This window comes from Salvelinus sp. IW2-2015, linkage group LG4p (assembly GCF_002910315.2).
Source record: "Salvelinus sp. IW2-2015 linkage group LG4p, ASM291031v2, whole genome shotgun sequence".
NCBI classification, from domain to species: domain Eukaryota; kingdom Metazoa; phylum Chordata; class Actinopteri; order Salmoniformes; family Salmonidae; genus Salvelinus; species Salvelinus sp. IW2-2015.
Genome location: NC_036841.1, coordinates 11,574,856 through 11,599,507, shown reverse-complemented (window position 1 = coordinate 11,599,507; position 24,652 = coordinate 11,574,856). Strand labels below are relative to the sequence as shown.

The 24,652-nt window shown below is 42.2% G+C and overlaps 1 protein-coding gene across 1 annotated transcript; it reads right to left on the bottom strand.

Moving 5' to 3' along the window:
* Positions 1-3,754: 3,754 nt before the first annotated feature.
* Positions 3,755-22,834, bottom strand: LOC111960511 (kunitz-type protease inhibitor 2). Its single transcript, XM_023982524.2, has 7 exons — positions 22,114-22,834; positions 20,252-20,422; positions 14,322-14,387; positions 11,765-11,845; positions 8,150-8,320; positions 7,064-7,108; positions 3,755-4,633 (listed from the first exon to the last, which is right to left on the bottom strand). Exons 1-7 carry the CDS (start codon positions 22,538-22,540, stop codon positions 4,443-4,445), a joined length of 1,152 nt encoding a protein of 383 aa, XP_023838292.1. The 5' UTR covers positions 22,541-22,834; the 3' UTR covers positions 3,755-4,442.
* Between the last annotated feature and the right edge of the window lie 1,818 nt (positions 22,835-24,652).

Genomic DNA, 24,652 nt, shown 5'->3' with positions numbered 1-24,652 from the left:
AAGGCCCTGATTGGTCTGTTGTCCTGGCAAGGGAGATGTACAGCCATCAAGGACCATTTGGTCTTCATCTCAAGGTAACAATAGGTTATAAACTTATCCCTGATGTAACACAGAGTCTGGAGGCATTTAGCATTCAGTCTGCATTAAAAGACAGATCAAAATGTTTTATGGCACTCTATCGTAGAATGGGCGTGCCAAATGAAGAGGTTGGGAGAACATACACAAGTACGTACTGTACCCCTTTGTGTAGGCATAGCCACATATTTCATTGGATACTGTTAAATACACTGAATAGCCATTCGCAACACTTTACCGTCATGGACTCGGTACAGCATGGCACTTGCAACGCCAGGATTATGGGTTTGATTCCCGGTGCCCATTCGTAAAATGTATGCATGCATGACTAAGTCGCTATTGGATAAAAGCTTCTGCTAAATGGCATATATTGTTATTATTATATTGACATTACATATCTTGTATCTTGTCAATCTTGTTTTATGCTTGAGAGGTTCTCATGACCTCGGAGGGATGAACGACTGATAAACGATTTATAAACATGTATAAACCCACCAACACTTTGCCCGACATATTTCTTTGACAAAACTTTCCCTCCTCCACACATTCCCTTCATCATCATACTGCTCTCGGTTTTTCTCTCACACTTTCACAAAAACAAATCATCAGTGAAATAGAGCCACATACCAGGAAGTGTTTGGAGGAAAAGAGGGGTCAAAGGACATGGTGTAGTCTAGCCACCTCACCATCGCCTAAATCATCCGCCAAAAGTATTTTCCATTTCATGGCCATTTTAGCATTCTCAAGGCTGTTTTTTATAAGCATTTTCTACTCCAACCCAGTGAAACCATCCCCCTCTTCATTTGACATTTTTAAGTGTGACTGGTCATGGCCGGCGTTCCAAAATATCACCAGACTTCCCATTTATAGGCACGGGGACCAACGAAAGAATGAGAGAAAGAAAGAGAAAATAGAGGGGAAGTGGATAAAAAAAAGAGAAGTGGAGGTCGGTTGGTGTCGTGGGAACTGGGAGCAGAGTCTGGATCGCAAAAACTTCGGCCCTCCAGAGGATTCGCAACTGCTTTCAATTTTAGTCGGGGTCACTCGGATTTCAGTCCCCTTTACTGCCAAGATATCAACTCCCCTTTCGGACCTTCCCTCCACGCTCTAGAGAGCCAAAGTCATGACATCATACTTAGTGGAGAAGTATTCTTTCCTAGCCTTCACCTCACTACTTTCTTTCTCTTGCTTTCCCTCTAGTTCCCTCTGTCTTTCCTCCCTTTTTGTCCCTCTCTCTTTCTCTCCTCTGTTCCTCCTCTCTGGCATGGCTGATTTGGGGTCAGTTCTTATGGTTGGCTCTGTGGAGTTTTAGGGCTCTGTTATCAGCCTGCTAAAGACCTGGTGATGGGTGGGAGAGGGCTGGAGGGGAGGGGAAGTACCCAAGGTGTGGGACACTCTCCTTAGGGAGGTAAACTGGTCCACGGTTAGAGGTCCTACGCTGCTGGGGGGGGGGGGGGCTCTATTGGGAGGAGTGTGAGGACAGACTGTGGTGTCCCTGGGCATGATGAGCTTACACACAGACACACATACACACACAAACAGACTCACTTTTACTTGACATAATACCAAACAGACAAACACCCTCCTTCACGCATTCAAACCCACCATCTATAACTTCCTGACACACAAACCCCGACACACACGTCTCAATGTGTGTTGGAGAAGGGGAAAAGGGAGGGATCACACTCCCACTCATACCCCCAGGAATGCAGAGCATCCCTTAAATCTGTCAGGCAGCTGGTGAGGGGTGGAGGTGTACAGGAGGTGGGGGGGTTAGGGTTTGGGGAGGGGGTCATGCTAAACAAGCACAATTACACCAACACTGGATTGAAAACAGATGACCACAGGCACTGACAACAACACAGAGATAGGTTACCAAGGCCAGGGTACACATCGGGCCAAACAAAGCCCCACATAGTGAACACCACTGGAACTGCAGGAGGAGAGTTACGGGTTTTGGGCCTGGGGGCATGCTGTGGAGAGAAGAGAAGGATTAGACTGTAGGAGCAGGGCTGACAGTGTCCTATGGATTTACCTTGGACAGTCAGTGAGAGTTATAGGGGTGGGCAGTGTCCAGTGTATCTGCTTTCAGACAGTGAATGAGGGTTACAGGCTCTCTATAAACATTATCCCCCATGCTGCGCTGTTGGAGTCCTGCTCTTGAAGTCTCTCTGGTCCACCCAACATCCGTATCGCGAACCCTCCCCTGTACTTTCTCGATCTATCCCATTCTCCTCTCATTCCTACCATCCTCTTTGGCCATCAGTTACCTCAACATTTTGTGTCAGAGCCAGGGCACAACTAAAATGATCATTATGTTTGACTGTTTATGGAAATGAGTTTGAATCTCATTGACTAATAATGAGTGTGTGTGTGTGTGTGCGTGCGTGGGAGGATTTACATGGTTGGGAAATGAGCGAATCATTTGGTCTTTAGGGCCTCATTTTAGAGCTCAGCGAAAGCAGAGCACTTTAGTACCCAAGGACACATCAAGGAGGCCAGCTGCTTCGTATTGAGTCTCTTCAGCAGAAAGGAACGGGAGAGGAAGGTGAACGTTACACCGGGGCTCTCTCAATTTGTCTTTCTGTGGTTCCACGCATCCTATCGCCTCGCCTCCTTCTCAACCGTATTCGAAAAGGTCCAAAGTCCCTCCCCTTGTACCTTGTTCTCCAATGGATTGTGGTGAGAGGGTGCAAGGAATCGAGAAAAATGAATTGGAAAAAGAGCCAAGAACACAACACAGAACCCTGCATGACCACACCCACTCCACAGCCTCTGTAGACGGCTTGCTACCTACTTTATCACTAACCATTTCCCGGGCCTTGAACAGATTAATAGGGAATTAAGTTTGCTCAATTAGCTAGGTCATTTTAGAATTGGTGCGGGATGAAAATGTTAAGCTAATTCCTACATTTTATTACAAAACGACCCACCACATCAAGATAAACTAAGAGTTTATCTTGAGTCCTTTTGCATGGCGATGAAATGTGCAAATAAATTGACAGTGAAACAAATTGTATGAGAACCTACATTATAATAATTTTGAATAGGATGTTGATGTAAATTAAATCACTTAATGAAATACCATAACTAGTGTTGAAGAAAACATTTGAATCCTACACTACGCATAAACTGTACTAATAAGATCAGTTTAAGGAGTGCCCACAAATATCAGTCTCTTCACCAGGAAGATACCYAGTATGCATCATGGTCACTTCTGCCCTCTAGAGGTAAGAAAAAGAAACCGTCCAGCCTTGTCCTCTCCAATCTGTAGCAATACGAATGCAGATGGGAGTGAGTTGACAAATTGGACATTTTTAAGAAAAATATGGACATACATTACTGCTTTTACCTAGGGCGCTTTCAGTTGTCCACTGTTTGACCATTCTGAAAGGTATCCATTTACTACTTATTTATAAATGTATTATTCTCCTTTAATTATTTTYTGTGACTCAATTTGCACTGTACAAAATGTGCTTATAAAGAGATATTCAGCCATCAATCAAGCACCAGTACTTTATTAAACACAGTCAGTAGTTAATACAGAGGACGCAGTGTTGACGTCATCCAGCTCACTGCTGCAGAGCTACAGGTAGAACCGGAAATCCCACAATAAGATACTGAACATTTACATTCTATATGGAGATGTTTCGTATTAGTGTTAGTCATGAAAATAACAGTTATGTCATGTTTAAGATCGAAATGATGTGCATCTCTTAAACTGTAAGTAAAATATTACATGAAATAGGTTGTTGGTTCATTAAATTGACTTCATTATATTTTAAAAAGGCAATCTTGCCACTGAATATAGGGTGTACAAAATAACATCTCACAGTAAACATAGTATAGCAGTATGTTCATTACCTTAAGTTTACAAAAAGGGTTTTAAAAACCACATTCAAGCAAGGTTTCCCAGACCCATTGATGTGCCTAACCCTGGACTAAAAAGCATTTTAAAAATGGAGAGTCTCAATTGAGTTTAACTCCAAGATTAGGCGTAATCTGTGTCCGGGAGACCGCGCGTCAAAGTCTTTCCCTTTTAAATAAACACAAAGTAAATGACAGCAGCAGAAATTCACTATGATCTGAAAATGTCAAGCATAGGCCTAAATCACTCACTACACCCCAAACCTAAACACCGCTCAGGTATGCATGTATTAGCAATGCACGTATCACTGTATCTACATAATTAGTACAGTGGCTATTTGGACAAAAAGCCACAATTAAACAACTTCCCATCATATCTGAATACATCCCTTGACAACCAACAGATGCAGGCATTCCGGGTCAGTGATATTTGTGGAATGGAAAGTGACAGTGGAGTGAGTCGACTGTGGCTCCATGGAGCCACACAGGAGCAGGCTCCCTCATGGTGCAGTGCACACTTTTGGGAGCGCTTCCTCGGGCAGCTGCTCCTCAAACAGCTGCTCGTAGGGCAGCAGGTCCTCCTTGTCACCGAGGTGGCGACGTTGCAGCTTGGAGCGCCGGACGGTGATGACGATCAGACCCATCAGGATCAGAGCTGAAGTCACTGCCAGCGTGGTCACCAGGAAGAACCCTGGAGGGGAAGGATGATGCATTTACTTTAAGTACACTCCCCTACGTATTTATTTGGACAGGAAAGTTTAAGCTTAAAATTTGGCTCTAAACTCCTGCATTTGAGAGCAAAATGTTTCATATGAGGCAATAGTACATTACTTTTATTTGAGGGTATTTTCATAAATATGTTGTACTGTTTAGAAATATCATCACACCCCCCCCCCCATTTGAAGGTGCTAAGTATTTGGAGAAATTGAATTATATGCATATTAAAGTAATCAAAAGTGTACTATTTGGTCCCATATTGACTCAAACTTGCAGTTTTTTGGGGTTGTGTTGGAGATGAGTTACTTACTGCAAGTAAGAAAATATGTTACTAAACACTGCTACATTTGTGGATGCTACAATAATTACAGATAATTATGAATCATATTCATAGRCCRAAGTGCTAACCTCCCCTGTTATTGGTAATGGTGAAAAATTAGCAGATCTTGGAGCTATGATCTTTGTGCCTTTGTAAGTTTCTCATTATTCACGATTTATTCATAATTATCCGTAATCATGGTAGCATACACAATAACGTTTGTTTTCAGAAACATACATAAGTGTGCTTCCTGAAAGCAAAGCACAACTTTAGAAACGGTTGGTAATTATACTTTTTATATTCCGCTGTAGCACATGAGCTTTTACGGTTTTGATGCTACAACACCAAAACAATGTCCAGACTGCCACTGGTCCGGTAGCTTGACAAACCTTTTGATACCACTAATACTTTGCACACTACAACCATATCTGCATAAATCCCAATGCATCTCAATGTCCATAGACTTGAATGGGAAGAATTCCGGTCGTAACCAGTCTTCCACCGTTTAAGATTGAATTGCATTTCTAACTTTAAAAACGCGCAGACCGGTCTGAAATAGGTTGCTTGTATACAGCTTTTTGCTGAGAATGACAGTTTGTGCCGTCATTGTGTTACAAAACTTTGCATCTGCACTGTTCAAGTAAATTTGTTTAACGTTTTCAGTGGAAATTGTTCAAACTAGTCCAAGTGCATAGAAGTGTGTAGTTAGTTTAACTTTGCAATCATTGGTTTTTGTTTGACATGCATTTTAAAGTGAAATAGGAGTCTTAGCATCACTTTTACCTTGGAATTGTCCAAATGCAGACAAGTAAGTAGAGTCAAACTTTATGTAGTCATTGAATGCTAGGAATAATGGGACCAAAGACTACTTCAAAACACAAGTGAATTTGTCAAAATACTTACGACACCTTCAAAATGGACAAGATATACATAGTGCTTTTATTTCTAAACAGTAAAACTTCCTCATAAAATGGTGACATTCTGGCTGTACTGTCACTGAAACATTGGATCCCAAATCCAAAATGCTGGAGTACAGAGCCAAATTAAAAGTTGTAGCTTCACTGTCCAAATAAATACGTAAGGAGTGTACAAATCATTAGGAACAACTGCTCTTTCCGGGACAAACTGACCAGATGAATCCAGGAAAACGCCATGATCCCTTGACGTTAAATCCACTTCAAGCAATCAGTGTAAATGAAGGGGAGGCGACAGGTTAAATATGGATTTTTAAGCCTTGAGACATGGATTGTGTATGTGTGCGTCATTCAGAGACTGATTGTGCAAGAAGATATTCAAGTGCCTTTGAACAGGGTATGGTTGTAGCTGCCAGGCGCACCAGTTTGTCAAGAATTGCAACGCTGCTGGGTTTCACATGCAACAATTACTCGTGTGTATCAAGAATAGTCCACCACCCAAAGAACATCCAGCCAACTTAACACAACTGTGGGAAGCATTGGAGTAAACATGGGCCAGCATCCCTGTGGAACGCTTTCGACACCTTGTAGAGTCCATGCCCTGGCAAATTGAGGCTGTTCTGAGGTAAAAAGGGGGGAGCAACTCAATTAGGAAAGTGTTCGTGTCCCAAATGTTTTGTACACTCAGTGTATCTTTCAGTTGTTCATGATGACTCTTTGGTTTCGCATCACGTTACCTATAACAGTCTCATTTATCAATGAGATCAATGCAGTGGCTTGGGCACTCAGATTTGAATGTTAAGAGTTTGATCCCCAGACGAGTCATACCAAAGACTAAAAACGGCACCTGATGCGTCTCTGCTTGGCACTCAGGATTAAGGAGATAGATTGGCAGTAATGCCCTGTGATAAACTAACCTGCTGTCCAGGGGGTGTACTTGTACATCAAGCTGCCTCTGGCTTCTGCTCCTTGTGCAAGCCATTCCGGCTCGCGCAAGCCATTCCGGCTCGCACAAGCCAAGTTCATATACTACCCAAAACAAACTTTAAATCAAAACCTCTAGACTCTCCTGAAGCTGTATTCAGAACTGTTAAGTTTTGCCATCACACCCACTGGAACATGACCCTTTAAACCTCACCGCTAGCCTAGAACCTAAGGAAGGTTAGCTTACCTGGTGTCATGTGGTTATTAAGGCCATTGTGTTGCCCTTGCTCACCTGTGAAAATTATGGAATCAGAAAAGAGAGATCACTATAGCCACTACAAAAAAATTGAATGAAAGTCAACACGTTAGAAACACATTTGGCAGCAACGATTACAACTGTTAGTCTTCTTGGGTAAGTCTAAGAGCTTTGCACACCTGGATTGCGCAATACTTGCCAATTATTATTTTTGAAATCCTTCAAGCTCTGTCAAGGTGTTTGGGATGATGGCTAGACAGCAATTCAAGTAGTGTCAGATTTTTTTAAGCAGATTTAAATTAAACAGAAACTTGGCCACTCAGGAACATTCACTGTCTTCTTGGTAAACAACTCCAGTGTAGATTTGGTCTTGTGATGTAGATTATTGTCCTGCTGAAATGTGAATTACTCTCCCAGTGTCTGGTGTAAAGTAGATTTTCCCTGTCATGCCTCAAAATAAGGCGTCAGTTACTGTGTTGGATTTGACCCAAACATAAGGCTTTGCATTTCGGCCAATGTTATTGATCTACCTCAGTTCTCACTTCACAGCCATTGAACTCTGTAGCGGTTTTAAAATCACTAATGGCCTCATGGTGACATTTCCTTCCTGTCCGGCAGCTCAGTTAAGTATGACTCTGTGTCTGGGTGATTTAATACATAATCCACACCCTAATGATGAACTTGACCCTGCTTAAAAGAGATATTCAAAGTCTGATTCGTTATCYTTACCCAGCTACCAATCACTGCTCTTCTTTATGAAGTTGAATCTGTGCTTGAAATTAAATATTTGACTGAGGGACCTTACAGATGCATGTATGGGGGACAGAGGAAGGGGTAGTCATTTTAAAAAATCATGTCAACCCTCATTATTTCACACAGAGTCCATGTAACTTGTGATTTGCTAAGCCATATTTAACCCATAATTTAGGCTTGCCTAAAAAACATATTGCAACTACTTTATTTGTTTACATTTGCAGAATTTTCTTTTCACTGACCTATGGAGCATTGTGTTGATCAATGARAAAACTAAATCCATTTTAATCCCACTAACGCAACAAAATGGAAAACAATTCTTACCGTGCTCTCCAGTGCACCGGGCCATGCATTCGTCCAGTGTGTCGTAGCGGTTGCCGTTTCCCTGGCAGCCACCGTAGATGAAAGACTGGCAGGAGCGAGTGCTGGGGTCAAAGTAGAACATATTGAAGGCAGCGCGGCAAGGGCCTGAGTCCGAGGGCACCATGCAAGCATCTGTGGAAGACAGGAAGACCAGAGGACATTCAGAACGGATCTCAGAAGTGGGGCGCTAGCGCGCGTGAGGTAGAAGCGTTCCTTCATATCTCTGACACAAATTTTGAAATCTTAATTCACCGTTTTACAAGTTCACCCCTCCAAAAAAAACACAATGTTTAGTAGTACTGTAAACTATTTTTACAACACTGCTCATCATGTGCCAAGCCACACACCATAATTGCAAGGGTACATAGCTTTCAGGAAAAGGAGCTCATTATACAACAGGGAGAAATGGAATACAAAAGGTTCTCATCTTCCCCAACGACACGGTGGAGGTGATGGAGCAACGTTCTGCATTCTGTTTCTTGACTTCCTGCTGTGATGCAGACCATGAGGCGGAGGTGAAATACAGCCTGCATTTTAATCACAACGCCATGACAGGAGCCTTCACCAAGCCCGAAGACGCTGCAAGCTACGTGTCAAAACTACAGCAAATCCCCTGGCCACAAATTTCTGGAATATTGAATGAACAGTGGATTATGTTTATTCATAAAAGCGGCAAAGTATTACAAAAAAAATCCAACAACCGCGGAGAGGACTGTTAAGTCTGACTGTTGCTAGCGTAGTATTGGTCTGTTCTAGATGATGGGGAGAACAATGCTTCATTTGGAGTAGTGGGGAGGGTGGGTTTCGCTGGGGTCTGTTACGGTGTTTTGTGCTGCCAGACAGCAGCATCAGATCCAACTGGATTTCTCAAGTTTATTAAACACCCTTCTCTTCCAAGGCAAGAGGTGTTGCTATTCTTTCGTAAAAACAGCTCTTTAACTCTTGTCCACAGACCCACACAGTAGGTACAACATTAACGCTTTCCCGGTCACCCTATTGAATGTCTATGGCCCAAACATTGACAACCCACATCTCTCCTAATGTTTTTTTTATTTACTCCCAGATCTTAATTCCACTAATCGGAGGCGATTTTAATTGTTACCTTGATCCATATCGTGACAACCTGTCTACACAGACTCTACAAAATTTCACCCGTGTCCAGGTACTAAATAATCTAAACAAATCCAGGAATCTAGTGGACATCTGAAGAGACTGCAACATCCCACAGAGTAGAATGAGCAGTCTGTCTTATTCTAGAAGACAGCAAAATGATACCCAAAGTGCTCAATTCAAAATACCATAGATTCTTAAGTGACCACAGTCCAATTACGTTGTCCCTCTCTTCGCCAAAACAGAAGAGAGGGACAACTGCATAACAGTTAAGTTGAATGAGTTCCTCAGACTAATGACACAGGAGTGGTATCTGATTCTACACTACGGGAAACGTTAAGRGGTTATGAGGTCATTATTTCATATGAGTGACAAAAACAGGGAATCGCAWGATAGAAAAATAACTCCCAGCTTTGGAGACAACCAGAACTTCAGGTTGACTACAACAATATTTTGATGTTAAAATATGAATACAACTCTATTATTGGTTCTCAGGTCAGTAATCTAGTAAAGCTGAGACAAAAACAATTTGAACTAGGGGACAAACTGGAAAGGTAGCTCGCTTGACAACTAAAGGGTACACAGGCAAATCGAACAATCCATACAAATCAGGTCTAAGGCGGGCACCTTGCTGACAGATCCTAAAGAGATAAACTGCTTCAAAGAATTTCAGTTATATTTTTCCAGATCCGATGCGTCAGCCTTCTGTGATGCCGTCAGCTTGCAAAAACTTAATAGCGACCAAAGAAACTCAAATTTCACAATAGAAGAAATAATTGAGGCAATAAAAGCTCTCCCCCCTGGAAAGGCTGGAGACCCTGATGGTTTTGGCTGTGAATTTTATAAAACATTCAGTGAAGCTCTCGCTCCCCTCTTACTCAGGATGTTTACTGATTCAACAGAAAATTACTTTTGCCGAAATCATTGTAAGCCAATATTTGCCTTGTTTAAAGGCAGAGAGGTAACAGATCCCGCAAATTTTAGACCGATAGCATTGCTTAATTTAGATTTTTTTTTAAACGTATCAACAAAGTACTTGCTAATAGGTTAAACAAACATGCAACCATTATTCATCCAGATCGGACCGGGTTTATCCCCGGCAGGTTATTTTTCTAATGTGCGCAGGCTGCTTAACATTCTATACGCAAATCATGGGAAGCGTGCCAAGGCGGCTATTATAATAGCTAGATGCTCAAAAAGCGTGTGACCAAATAYAATGGTCATACATGCGAAGCGCTCACTAGGTTTGGATTTGGCGACTTATTTATCGCCTGGGTCAAAATGCTCTACCTGCCCAACAGCGACAAATCTAGGCCCTTTGAACTACATAGCTCTGTCCAGCAGGGTTTCCCACTTAGCTGGCTGCTGTCGCCCCTGAACCCCTGGCTATACAAATAAGGAATCATCCTAATATCCAAGGTCTTAAATTAGGGGGGGAAAAGCCGCATTTCGTTATATGCAGACGATGTGCTTCTATACCGCAGACATAGCCTCTGTCCCTAACCGACGAGACTTAATTCGATTAATTTGGCAGACTGTCTGGCTATTCATTAAAATGGGTGAAAGTGATCTCATATGCATCTCAGATAATATTATAGCAAGTGAGCTAGAGAGGATACCATTTAAAGTACTGTAGTGCATGACCAATTCACTCCTGTTCCATGAATGCCAGATATCAATTGATACAATAAAGTTTTGCATAGACAATCATTACTCCAAAACCAAGTGATAGACCTGGGGGTAAATTCTCCCCACTGTGTGACAAATGTAAAGCCTCAGAGGGTTCATTAACTRYTCATTTTAGGCTCTGCCCCCTACTTCATTTATGGAGGAACATCTTTGATTGCTATTCAAAAAGGTTTCAGAGAGGGCTATTGAACCTGACGCAGAGCAAGCCCTCTTCGGCTGCTCAGCGTCTGTTCTAAGATCGTCCTATGAGGAACAACAGGCTTTGAAGTTTGTAATGGTGGCTGCAAAAAATAATAATAATTATCCTCACAGAATGGAAGTCACCAACCCCCCCCCCCCCCCCTTCCCCCCCAAACCACCACCAACCCCCCCCCCCCCCCCTTAACTTGGAAAATATATTTGTTTCCCCCCCTGCAGATTTCTCAAGATGTGGTGTCAGTCTGATTGTGAATACTGACTAGGAACACTTTGTCGTTGTAAGTCATTTTTGCTAGATTCTTGTCCCGTGTCTTGCTTAAGCAATACTTCATTTCATATGTTTGTTATTTGTGTGTGCTTTTGTTTTGTACTAAAGTGCAAAAGGAAACCGTTTAAAATAAAATAACTGATCTCAAACCTGCAGGCCTCAACTTGTGAAAAAGGCTATCACATCTGGAAGGACGCTTGAGACCGATCCCAGAACAGCAAACTACACCGTGCAGGGAGAATGGTTTACATAGAACCTCAACCTTAAGGAGCTAGACAAAAGCCAAAAAAAAGTAGTGACTATCCAGTTACCTTTATATTCAATGCTCTTGTGATCTGTAGGTTTGTCAGCATCAGATCCTTTCCTTCCCTTAGAGCCAGCGATGACAGTCACTGGAAAGACAAGTAAATGTAAGAGGGGTTGCTGAGTAGGGAGGCCTGTTGGGGTTTGTTGAAGGTGAGAAGTGTTAGTTAACAATGGGAGGAAGTGAGCGAGTGGGAATCAGTAGGTGGTACGGTATATAAGTAATGGAAATTGAATTTAAAACTGAAGGCAATATTCACCTAAGTTTAATTATGAAATACAATTTATGAATTCAAATGATTAAATGTGTGCGTTAGAAAATAAAACATGGGACTAAAATATAATCTGTTGGCAATGAAATTGCACCACACGTTAGCCAAAGACTGAACAGACTTGACACCTAGTTTAACAYTAAATGTGCAATAAGCATTAAACACAAGGTAGGCTACTTGATTTCAACATCTGAACAAAGTGGACAGGCTAACATGCTGTTCAAACAGTTGGAGACGGAGAGAAGGGTGTGTTCATAACAATTCAAGCAAATATTTAAATCTGAAGATTAGCTGGCTACTCACRATCACGTGTTCATTTTCTATAAACGCCTGCTCCATGTAGTGAGTGTGAATTATGCATGGTTCTGGTGGTTTTTTGCTTTTACAAAAATGCAATTTTTTCATAGAGACTTGAAAGCCAGATCAGTGATTATTGGGGGGAGGGGGTTAAATGATAAACGATTTAGATACAATAATAAAATTAGTGGGTCTTATGGTTGTGGAAGGCTTATATTTAGCCTGAGTATAATTTCACAAGCCCTGAATGTTGCGCATTCCAGGTGTGAAAAGCTCTTAAGCCTTGTTCACACTGATACTTTCCGAAGGCACACGGAAAAGATTCAGACCCCTTAACTTCTTCCACTGTTACATTTTAGAATAAGGCTGTAACGTATTACATTGAGGGAGAATAAAAAAAATCCACACCAAAATGGACAAAGCAAAAGAATTAAAAAATAAACTGTTTTAGACATTTTTGCAAATGTATTAAAATAAAGGAAATTTCAGACCCTTTACTCTGTACTTTGTTGAAGCACCTTTGGCAGCAATTATAGCCTCGAGTCTTGGGTATGACGCTACAAGCCTGGCACACCTGTATTTGGGGAGTTTCTCCCATTCTTCTTTGGAGATCCTCTCAAGCCGCCAGGTTGGATGGGGAGCGTCGCTGCAGTTATTTTCAGGTCTCTCCAGAAATGTTAGATTGTGTTCAAGTCTGGGCTCTGGCTGGGCCACCCAAGGATATTCAGAGACTTGTCCCGAAGCCCCTCCTGCGGTGTCTTGGCTGTGTGCGTCGGGTCGTTGTCCTGATGGAAGGTGAACTAGTCGAAGGTCGAGAGCAGGTTGTCATCAAGGATCTCTGTACTTTGCCTAAATCCTGACTAGTCTCCTTGTCACTGAAACATCCCTACAGCATGAACCTGCCACCACAGGGATGGTGCCAGGTTCGCCAGACGTGATGCTTGGCATTCAGGCCAGAGAATCTTGTTTCTCATGGTTTGAGATTATTTCGGTGCCTTCTGGCAAACTCCAAATGTGCTGTCAGGTGCCTTTTACTGAAGAGTGGCTTCAGTCTGGCCACGCTACTATAAAGGCCTGATTGGTGGAGTGCTGCAGAGATGGGAGAACCATACAGAAGGACAACCATCTCCACAGAGGAGGCCCTTCCCCCCCCAATTGCTCACTTTGGCCGGGCGGCCAGCTCTAGGAAGAGTCTTGGTGGCTCCAAACTAGGAATGGAGGCCACTGATCTTGGGGATCTTCAATGCTGCAGAAATGTTTGTTTTGGTATCATTCCCCAGATCTGTGCCGACACAATCCTGTCTGAGCGCTACGGACAATTCCTTCGACCTCATGGCTTGGTTTTTGCTCTGACATGCACTGCCAACAGTGGGACCTTAGACAGCTGTGTGTGTGTGCGCGCGCCTTTCCAAATCATGTCCAGTCAATTGAATTTACCACAGCTGGACTCCAAGTTGTAGAAACATCAATGAAACAGGATGCACCGGAGCTCAATTTGAAGTCTCATAGCAAAGGGTGTGAATACTAATGATATTAAGGTATATGTTTGTTTTAACCTTTTGTTCACTTTGTCATTATGGGGTATTGTGTGTAGATTGACGAGGAAAAGTTTATTTAATCCATTTTAGAATAAGGATGTAATGTAACAAAATGTGGAAAAAGTCAAGGATTCTGAATACTTTCCCAGAATGCACTGTATGAGGCTTCCTAACATGACCTATGACTTGAAGTGTGTTAAACAGATAAGCGGAGCTGTACACATTACGGAAGGACTGAGGAATGTGGAACTGTTCACTGATTTATCGAGAACCCCCTCAGGTCTCACAAGTAGTTGACATTATACACATCAGTCAAGTTGTGTTTTAATGTTGAGGATCATGACATTTTGCCTTTTAAAAGCAGACACCAGCCAAGAGATGCTGTATGATATTACCAGTTTTACTACAGCGAAAGAAAGCGTTTAAAATAGGTGATGGTAAATAGTACTACGTGTTACCTTGATCGTCGGCAGGCATAGCCATTCTTCTCTGCATGGGCGAGTCCTTGGACAGCAGCACAGCACCTGTTGAGAAAGTGATGGTCCATGAAAGCCATTAACTGAACAAAAGCACGTTGACTCACGGTTTAACCTTACTGTAAAACGGTYTATCGGTTGATAATGAAGTGATTAATACATGGAAAACGCAAGGGTCTTTCATCAGCTGTMGCTTCTTCCTGTTAATATTAGCAACAGCCGTTCATGAAACACTACAACCCATTAAAAATAAAAGTAAAAGAAAAGAGCGATAGTGGATTKGAGTGCAATTTGTATTCTTAAAAATCCTGAATTACAGCCATTCTGTCTAAACAAGCAGCCAGCAATAATTCAGACTTACTGATGCCTTAAATGGAAGAATGTGGAATTTCTTGTTGGGCACTTCCATGTAAAGGACCCATGAGAACCAACAGGTGAAGTTTATAAGAGCATGTCAAATCTGGTGTCAAATGAAAGTGTATATTATACACATACGAAGTCGCAAGTTTACATACACTTAGGTTGGAGTCATTAAAACGTGTTTATCAACCTCTCCACAAATTTCTTGTTAAACTATAGTTTTGGCAAGTCAGGTAGGACATCTACTTTGTGCATGACAAGTCATTTTTCCAACACTTGTTTACAGACAGTTTATTTCACTGTATCACAATTCCAGTGGGTCAGAAGTTGCCTTTAAACAGCTTGGAAAATTCCAGAAAATGAAGTCATAGCTTTAGAAGCTTCTGATAATTGACATCAATTGACTCAAATTGAGGTGTACCTGTGGATGCATTTCAAGGCCTACCTTCAAACTCAGTGCCTCTTTGCTTGACATCATGGGAAAATCAACAGAAGTCAGCCAAGACCTCAGAAAGAAAAATTGACCTCCACAAGTCAGGTTCATCCTTGGGAGCAATTTCCAAACGCCTGAAGGTACCACGTTCATCTGTACAAACAATAGTACGCAAGTATAAACACCATGGGACAACGCAGCCGTCATACCGCTCAGGAAGGAGATGCGTTCTGTCTTCTAGAGATGAACGTACTTTGGTGCGAAAAGTGCAAATCAATCCCAAAACAGCAGCAAAGGACCTTGTACCTTTCTACCAGCATCTTCACAAAAGTATATTTTTCCACAGTAAAACGAGTCCTATATCYACATAACCTGAAAGGCCGCTCAGCAAGGAAGAAGCCACTGCTGCAAAACCGCCATAAATAGCCTGACTACGGTTTGCAACTGCACATGGGGACAAAGATTGTACTTTTTGGAGAAATGTCTGATGAAACAAAAATAGAACTGTTTGGCCATAATGACCATTGTTATGTTTGGAGGAAAAAGGGGGAGGCTTGCAAGCCGAAGAACACCATCCCAACCGTGAAGCACGGGGATGGCAGCATCATGRTGTGGGGGTGCTTTGTGGTAGTTCACAAAATAGATGGCATGAGGCAGGAAAATTGTGGATATATCAAAGCAACATATTAGACATCAGTCAGAAAGTTGAAGCTTGGTCGCAAATGGGTCTTCCAAATGGACAATGACCCCAAACATACTTCCAAAGTTGTGGCAAAGTGGCTTAAGGACAACAAAGTCAAGGTATTGAATGGTCATCACAAAGCCCTGATCCTATAGAAAATGTGGGCAGAACAGAAAAGCGTGTGCGAACAAAGAGGCCTACAAACCTGACTCAGTTACACCAGCTCTCTCAGGAGGAATGGGCCAAAATTCATCCAACTTAATGTGGGAAACTTGTGGAAGGTTACCTGAAACATTTGACCCAAGTTACAACGCTACCAAATAAGTTTGTAAACCTCTGACCCACTGGGAAGGTGAACGAAATAAAATATAATTCTATTATTCTGACATTTCACATTATTAAAATAAAGTGGTGATCCTAACTGACCTAAAACTGGGYATTTTTAATAGGATTAAATGTCAGGAATTGTGAAAAACTGAGTTTAAATGTATTTGGCTAAGGTGTATGTAAACTTCAGACCTCAACTGTATATATATAAAAAAAAAWAAWAATCAACCCATCTGGTTGGCGCTTAAGTGGGGGTACAATTTGTTTTTCAACAGGACAATTACACAAAACACACATCAAGGCTGTGTAAGGGCTATTTGACCAAGAAGGAGAGATGGTGTGGCCTCCAGAATCCCCCGACCTCAAACCAATTGAGATGGTCCAACTCATCCCAAACCAAAGAGTGAAGGATAAAAAGCCAACAAGTGCACAGCATGTGTGAACTCCTTCAAGACTGTTGGGAAAGCATTCCAGGTGAAGCTGGTTGAGAGAATGCCTTGACAGCTTTGCACACTGTTGGCAAAGTGTGGCTACTTTGAAAAATCAAAAATATATTTTGGTTTTACACTTTTTTGCTTACGACATGATTACGTGTGTTATTCATAGTTGTCTTCACTATTATTCTACAATTTAGAAGTAAAAATGAAGAAAAACCCTAGAATGAGTAGGTGTCCAAACATTTGACTGGTACTGTATACATTTGCTCCAATTGCAAGAGCCTGATCATGAACAGTTTATTATTATGGAATGGATGCTAGAATGTGGTGCTTAACCGGTTTAACCACTTAACCGGTTTGGCATTGGGTAAGCTGAAGCAATCATAAGACTATCTATGCACACGACACACCCATAACAAACACTCTACACCTCAAAGGGATGATGTAAAACTAACTAGCTTAGCAGTAGAGACTCACATTAAAATGGTCATGGTTCTGTTGAACAGTTCCAAAAGCCTTTAAAATGACCCGTTTGAGTTAAATGTACTATTATATCTTCTGTAGCATAGTTGGAAACAGACAGTAGTTGGACTAGTAGCCTGCTGGACTGATGTGACAGACTTAAGGATGCTGCCAGGATCCTAGTGGAGGGAGTGTGTGCCTGAACACAAGCCACAGATGAATTTTTGCCTGTCTCCCCATGGGGTGCACGGTGATGGAGGTTACTGTGGTTTGGAGTGGGCCACTTTGTTTAACAGTAGGTTGCCATGTCAAGAGGCGTAATGCTCTGTGTATGACCACTGACGAGGTGTGACCTAAAGGAGATGCTCTTTTGACTATAAAAAAAAAGAAGAAAAAAAGGACAATAGTATGTGCAGTATACCACTAGTGATGCACGCTAGAACTTCCCTCTAACAATAGAGGATTGTTTAKAGATTAACACAGGCCTACAGGGAAATTCCAAGACAACAGAATTAGATTTATCAGTTTAAAATGCATACCAAACATACCATTGATTTTCTACATTTTACAAGCCATGCTACGCTATGCACAAGGACCACTTAATCTCCACAGAACATTTTACAAAAGCACACTTCGAGGAAGAACTGTGCAAACAAAGTTTGTAATAGGATAAAACAGCGGGTGATTTTACCGTAAATATATATTTTTTTAATAGTGCACAAAATTTGAGAGAAACACACTTATACATATGGAACAGTTCTTTACATTTTTGTTCAGTGTAGAATACACAAGGCGCCATGTCGAAATTAGGTTGTGCATCAGTGTTTCTGTAGTTATGTCAGTCACTCATTTAGCCCATGATGAGTTCCAATTTTTTGTSGCCCCCACCCCCATCAAAGTTGCCCATCCCTACAGCAAAGAAACAATAGAACCGGTACGGATTGCTATGAAAAACCTAAATAACATTGGGGTGTGGACAAAGACACACAAGAGAGTTAGTTAAGCCTGCTGAAAAGGCGTTGACACAATCGTTTGTGTTTTGGCAGTTTTAGTCGAGACAAAACGCTGACTGCCCAATCCAGTTTAGGAGTTTTGACTTCGGGAGATTAACAAAATGCACATTAAATAATGATAAAAAATGTAAGACGTTGAGAAAAGTAGGACTACCTATTTGTTTACAGAGAAAACAAAGACTTACCCAACACATCTTTTAACCCAGGGCATTTCCACAGTAACAGAGTTACGCTGAAGACTCAGATTGTTCACTTTCAAATCTCAAACCATTGATAGAAAAACAATACAACTACGCACCATGACAAATTTGAGCAATTTACACAGTGTATATAAACTCAGCAAAAAGTGCTCACTGTCAACTGCGTTTATTTTCAGCAAACTTTACATGTGTAAATATGAACATAAGATTCATCAACTGAGACAAACTGAACAAGTTCTACAGACGTGTGATTAACAGTAATGGTAAGGGGGGCGGGGGGGTCAAAATCAAAAGTAACATTCAGTATCTAGTGTGGCCACCAGATGCCATACTACAGTGCATCTCCTCCTCATGGACTGCACCAGATTTGCCAGTTCTTGCTGTGAGATGTTATCCCATTCTTCCACCAAAGCACTTGCGAGTTCCAGGACATTTCTGTCCTGGAAGGCCCTAGCCCTCACCCTCCGATCCAACAGGTCCCCAGACGTGCTCAATGGGATTGAGATCCGGGCTCGTCGCTGGCCATGTCAGAACACTGACATTCCTGTCTTGCAGGAAATCACGCACAGAACGAGCAGTATGGCATTGTCATGATGGAGGGTCATGTCAGGATGAGCCTGCAGGAAGGGTACCACATGAGGGAGGAGGATGTCTTCCCTGTATCGCACAGCGTTGAGATAGCATCATCGGACTGAGCTTGTTGCAGTGACACACKGCCACAGACCATGACGGACCCGCCACCTCCAAATCGATCCCGCTCCAGAGTACAGGCCTCGGTGTAACGCTCATTCCTTCGACAATAAACGCAAATAATAAACGCGAATCTGACCATCACCCCTGGTGAGACAAAACCGCGACTCGTCAGTGAAGAGCACTTTTTGCCAGTTTTGTCTAGTCCAGCGACGATGGGTTTGTGCCCATAGGTGACGTTGTTGCCGGTGATGTCTGCTGAGGACCTGCCTTACAACAGGCCTACAAGCACTCAGTCCAGCCTCTCTCGGCCTATTGCGTACAGTCTGAGCACTGATTGAGGGATTGTGCGTTCCTGGTATAACTCGGGCAGTTGTTGCCATCCTGTACCTGTCCCACAGGTGTGATGTTTGGATGTACCGATCATGTGCAGAAGTTTTTACACGTTGTCTGCCACTGCGAGGATGATCAGCTGTCCGTCCTGTCTTAGGCGTCTCACAGTACGACATTGCAATTTATTGCCCTGGCCACATCTGCAGTCCTCATGCCTCCTTGCAGCATGCCTAAGGCACGTTCACGCAGATGAGCAGGGACCCTGGGCATCTTTCTTTTGGTGTTTTTCAGAGTCAGTAGTAAGGCCTCTTTAGTGTCCTAAGTTTTCATAACTGTGACCTAAATTGTCTGTAAGCTGTTAGTGTCTTAACAACCGTTCCACAGGTGCATGTTCATTAATTGTTTATGGTTCATTGAACAAGCATGGGAAACCGTGTTTAACCCTTTACAATGAAGATCTGTGAAGCTATTTAAATTTGTACGAATTATTTTTGAAATAGAGGGTCCTGAAAAAGGGACGTTTCTTTTTTTGCTGAGATAGAGAATATATATCTATATTCACTGGAAGAACTGCAGATGCAAAGAATTAGTCAAATCTCACTTGTTTTTTTCTGTTAACAAACTTAGTATGTGCACAGTTCTTCCTGTAAATATGCCTTTGTAAAACGTATACATGTTTAAAAAGGTATTTGCGTAATTCTATCACCATGGAATTGCCCCCCAGCAGTCCCTGTTGAAGGTTGTTAGTAACATGAGACTTCCCTCTCGCTGTTACTTAGTTTACACAAGGTCACTTCCTTCTCATACAGCTGGCTCTGTCCCACCCCCTCAGACTGCCTGTGTTGACTTAAGGACACAGCCGAATTCCACTGACAACCCCTCGGCAGTGACGCCATGGCTGGGCCAACAGAAACCACAGATACACAAGTATTTCCCCCAAAAATGGAAAATCAACTAGGTAGAACAACATCTTACCTGTCACCCCACTACAAGCCCCCTCACATTCCTCCTGACTCTGAAAGTTGTTGCTGTTGCCGTTGCAGCCGCCATAGATGAACAGCTTGCAGGTCTGGTTGGTGACGTCATAGTAGTATTTGGGGAAGGCAGCGCGGCAGGAACCCACTACCATGGGCATGCGGCACTTATCTGAGGGAAGAGGAAAGGGCAGACGAGAGGTTAACACTGAAGCGGGTCACGATAAGCTCAATTCACAAGGAAACCTATCCGTTGTCAGGTAAATTACATGCTTAAAAAAAAAAAAAAAAAGGGGCCATTTTTATACTCAGAGTAGCAATCGGGAACTACATCAGTCAAGATGAAAATATGATTAACACCAATACAAAATAGTATAAGTGCAAATAAATGTATGATGAGGGCCTAGTTGTCAAAGAAAAGCACCCTTCTAGGAGGAGTTAGAAGTCCTACTGTAGCTCTCTCCGGCCTTTATTTCCCAATGATTTACATACTGAGTGAAACCATGAGAGCTGGAATGGGTAAACAAAACATGACAAAAGAGCAGAGACCTGAATTCCTCCACCACACCTTTTACGCCAATCAATCTTATCTTGCAGATGCAAACTTGGCTGACTTGTTGGCCCAGTCTCTTGCCGCATTCAAAACTGGGAAATGTGAAGTCGGACATCTCTGACTTCCGACTTCAGTGCATTCAAGACAACTGGGAACTCGGAAAAAACGACCACAAACTGGGGAGAAAAAAAATCTTCGGAATTCCAAGTCGGGAACTTGGGCCTCTTTCTCGAACTGACTTTCCAACCTGAAGATCACTGATGTCACAATACTAGAGCAAAAGTACTCAGTTTTAAATATTCTTAAGTATCAAAAGTAAATGTAATTGTCAAAATATACTTAKGTATCAAGTAAAAGTATAAAACTTCTATTAGGCAATCCAAGCGGTACAATTTTCTCGCAAACACTCAGACATCGTCTACATTAAGCATTTGCGTATAGTCTGCCAGATCAGAGGCCGTAGGGATGACCTCTTGATATAAGTGTGTGAATTGGACCATTTTACTGTCCTGTTAAGCATCCAAGTACTTTTGGGTGTCAGGGAAAATGTATGGAGTAAGAAGTACATAATTTTCTATAGGAATGTAGTGATGTAAAAGTAGTCAATTATAAGTACTAAAGTACAGACCCTCCCCAAAAAATATTTACGTAGTACTTTCAAGTATTTTTACTTGAATACTTTACACCACTGAAATAACTTGGGTGAAGTTGACAAACAAGAACTATTCTGGTGTGAGTCAATACCCCCACATCACAGGATGCGGGTCAATACCCCTGGCACAGAAACCACTTTCCTAATTTTTCCACTTCATAAACCGCACCTGACTTGGTTACGAATGTATGACCAACATGTATGAGACGCAAACACAGCACCATTGATCGATCTAGAGATAATGTGAATGAAATCCAGAAGAATGAGCACTGGTGGCCACTGAGATAATGTGTATAGGAAGAAGCAAATAAAGAGACATTACTGTATAAACTTGAGTGGTCCACAAGTCACTTTTTTCACTTTAGCCTTTGTCAGTTTAAAGTACAGATCAAATCGAAATGCTAGAGTATTTATCTTGCACTAAGACTACTTAGCTCAATAAAAATTAATTGCAAAACAAGGAGAGAGRTGGGGAATGGTAATCTGGCACATGACCCCAATTTGTAAGCCATATTGACCCCCCCCCCCAAAAAAAATAGTCTATTGGCATATTAATTGACAAAGTGCTGATATAGCCTAGCCTACTTAGCTAAAGCAGTCCCTATTAGTGCCAATGACGCCCCTGAATTGTCATTGTCCTAAAGATCAATATGCCTACCTGTCGAGTTGACTTCCCTGGGCACACCAGCTTCACTAATATCGTCAACTTCGATTTTTGTAGTCTTTGGATGCGTCTTTTTGCGGTAGACCTTGAACTGTGTATCGGACTGTAAGACGCAGACGTCCTGTCCATCTTTCATGCAGTTGACGAGAAAACACTCCGAAGTTCCATCCGCTGGGGTTCCAACCAAAGCGAGCTGGCAGTCCTGGTATCCGCAGCAAGCGTCCTGACACCCCTTGTTGTCTGAGATCTCCGGCAGGTGAGCCAAATAGCTGGCTCCAGCGTCAAGGGATTTTGGGTCAAGACCTTGGTCGGTGTCGGTGTCTACATCCCAAGCGCATCCTTGTTTATCTTCGCCCAACTGACCGCGGACCAGTACRGCGAGCAGTACGAACAATAGACCACCACTCCACACCTGTTTCATGTTTTTCTCCGTCAATGTAAATAACAGTCTTCCAAATAATATTTTCTCGATCGAAGTAGCAATTCGTCTTAGATGATTAGATGCTGTAGGCGAGACTACTTCCCTGTTGAAACGACCTCTTTTTGTTGTCTTGAATATACTGTAATTAGCGACAGGTGCTCTTTACCCCGCCCACGGAATAATGCGAGGCCATGTTCAATTGCCAAACGTTTTCGAACGTTGCAAATAGAGAAATGTCGTGAATAGAGCCAATGTGTTCCAACCGGTTCCGTCCGGCTGAGGCGCACCAAGCGGTCTTTTGGGCGTGAAGTTTGGTAAAACTTTTTCAAAAGTTCCATCTTCTGTGTTCTTTTTCATGACATTCAGATGTATCAGATATTTACTTTGTTAGGCCTTCGGATTCGTTCAATCTAATCACTAATTTAGTTATGCTGTTGTTGTCGTAGACTAACACAGACGCTGTACACAGGTCGTCTTCATTACCTTCTCAGAAAAGTGAATCCATTTTATTTTGATACCACAAGATGGCACCATTGCCCTTCTGCCACAAAGATATCCCGTGTACATGGTAAGTCCATTAGAGCGCAGGCAAGAGCAACAAAAAGTACGAGAAATACCAGACTGGCCAAGTTGATTTGAATTCTTATTTAGGATAAAAGCCTGTCACAAGTCRACTATAAAAGGTTGTGAAATAACATTGTTCATGCTTTCCAGTGTTTGGTGAGCGAACAATACCAGCTGCATGCATCCTCTAGTAGCAGGTACAATGTCGTATTAGGTATGTTAAAACATTTGCTGTTTAGGAGTGTGAGAATGGGGGTGTGCAGATATGAGTCAAAGTCCAGTGCTTACAGCAAGGACAAACTAACAGACATGAGTAAATAAGTCAGTAGGCTGCAAACAGGGTTTATTGCATGGTGCAACCCTGGGTATAACCTAAAACCAAATGGCTTAGTACATCAGTAAATAGTCATTATTATCATATCTACTACAGGCAGCTGTGTTTATAATGAAGGCAGGGCTTTTGAGCACAGGGGGATGGATGTAGTAGAAGAAGAAGACAACTTGATTGATCCATTTGCCTTAGTCTTCAGAAAAGAAGACAGAAACAATAGGTTGGAGCAGAGGACAGCCACAGTGGAGCGCCTGCACAGTTTTAGGTGCCTTGCTCAAGGGCACAACGGCAGGAGATGGCATTTAGGGCACTGATGCAAGTAACCCTCCCGTTGCTGGACCAAATATTATTTATTCCCTTCGGGCATTGGTTTTGAATCTGCAACCATCTAGTTCAGGATTTTCCAACCCTGTTCCTGGAGAGCTACTGTCCTGTACGTTTTTGCTACAACACTAATCTAGTGCACCTGATTCAAATAATTAGCTGTTTGATAAGATACATCAGGTTAGTAACACTTGAAGCGAAAACCTACAGGAGGGTTGTGCTCCAGGAACAGGGTTGGAAACCCCTGAACTAGTTGCTGGCCCACCTCTCTATTAACCTCTAGGGGTGTGTTACATTCAACTATATCATTGTCATTACAGCATGACAGTATAACAGTTTATGAATAACTTTAAAATTACCAAATATTCTCTTTCTGGATATAAATAACCAATGAAAATAGAAAGTAAATCCAGAGTGAAGCACTAGGCCCCTCAAAATCAAATCTAGACCATGAAACCAGTTCCACTGCTTTTCCCCCCATTATTCCCCTCTAATCAGGGACTGATTTAGACCTGGAACACCAGGATGATGCAATTAATTATCAGGTAGAACAGAAAACCAGCAGGCTCCGGACCTCATAGGGTAAGATTTGAATACCCCATGCACTAGGCCTCATTGACATACTAGAGGATTCATCTTTGTATCTGTGCCATCATAGCGTCTGTGACAGCATGGGCAGCGCCATTGAGGCATCTCCAATATGAAGTAGTTCATTTTCTTCTTTCTTTGATTGGCTGATCACCTGGAGAGATCAGCCAATGAAGTTGGAAGTCCGACCCAGTTGACTACATTACAACAGTGAAAGCCCTCAATGTTGCTGCCCATGGTAATAGGCTTCCCTATTTGTAGGCAAAATAAATATAAATAGTGGTGACTAGGATGGTGAGTCATTG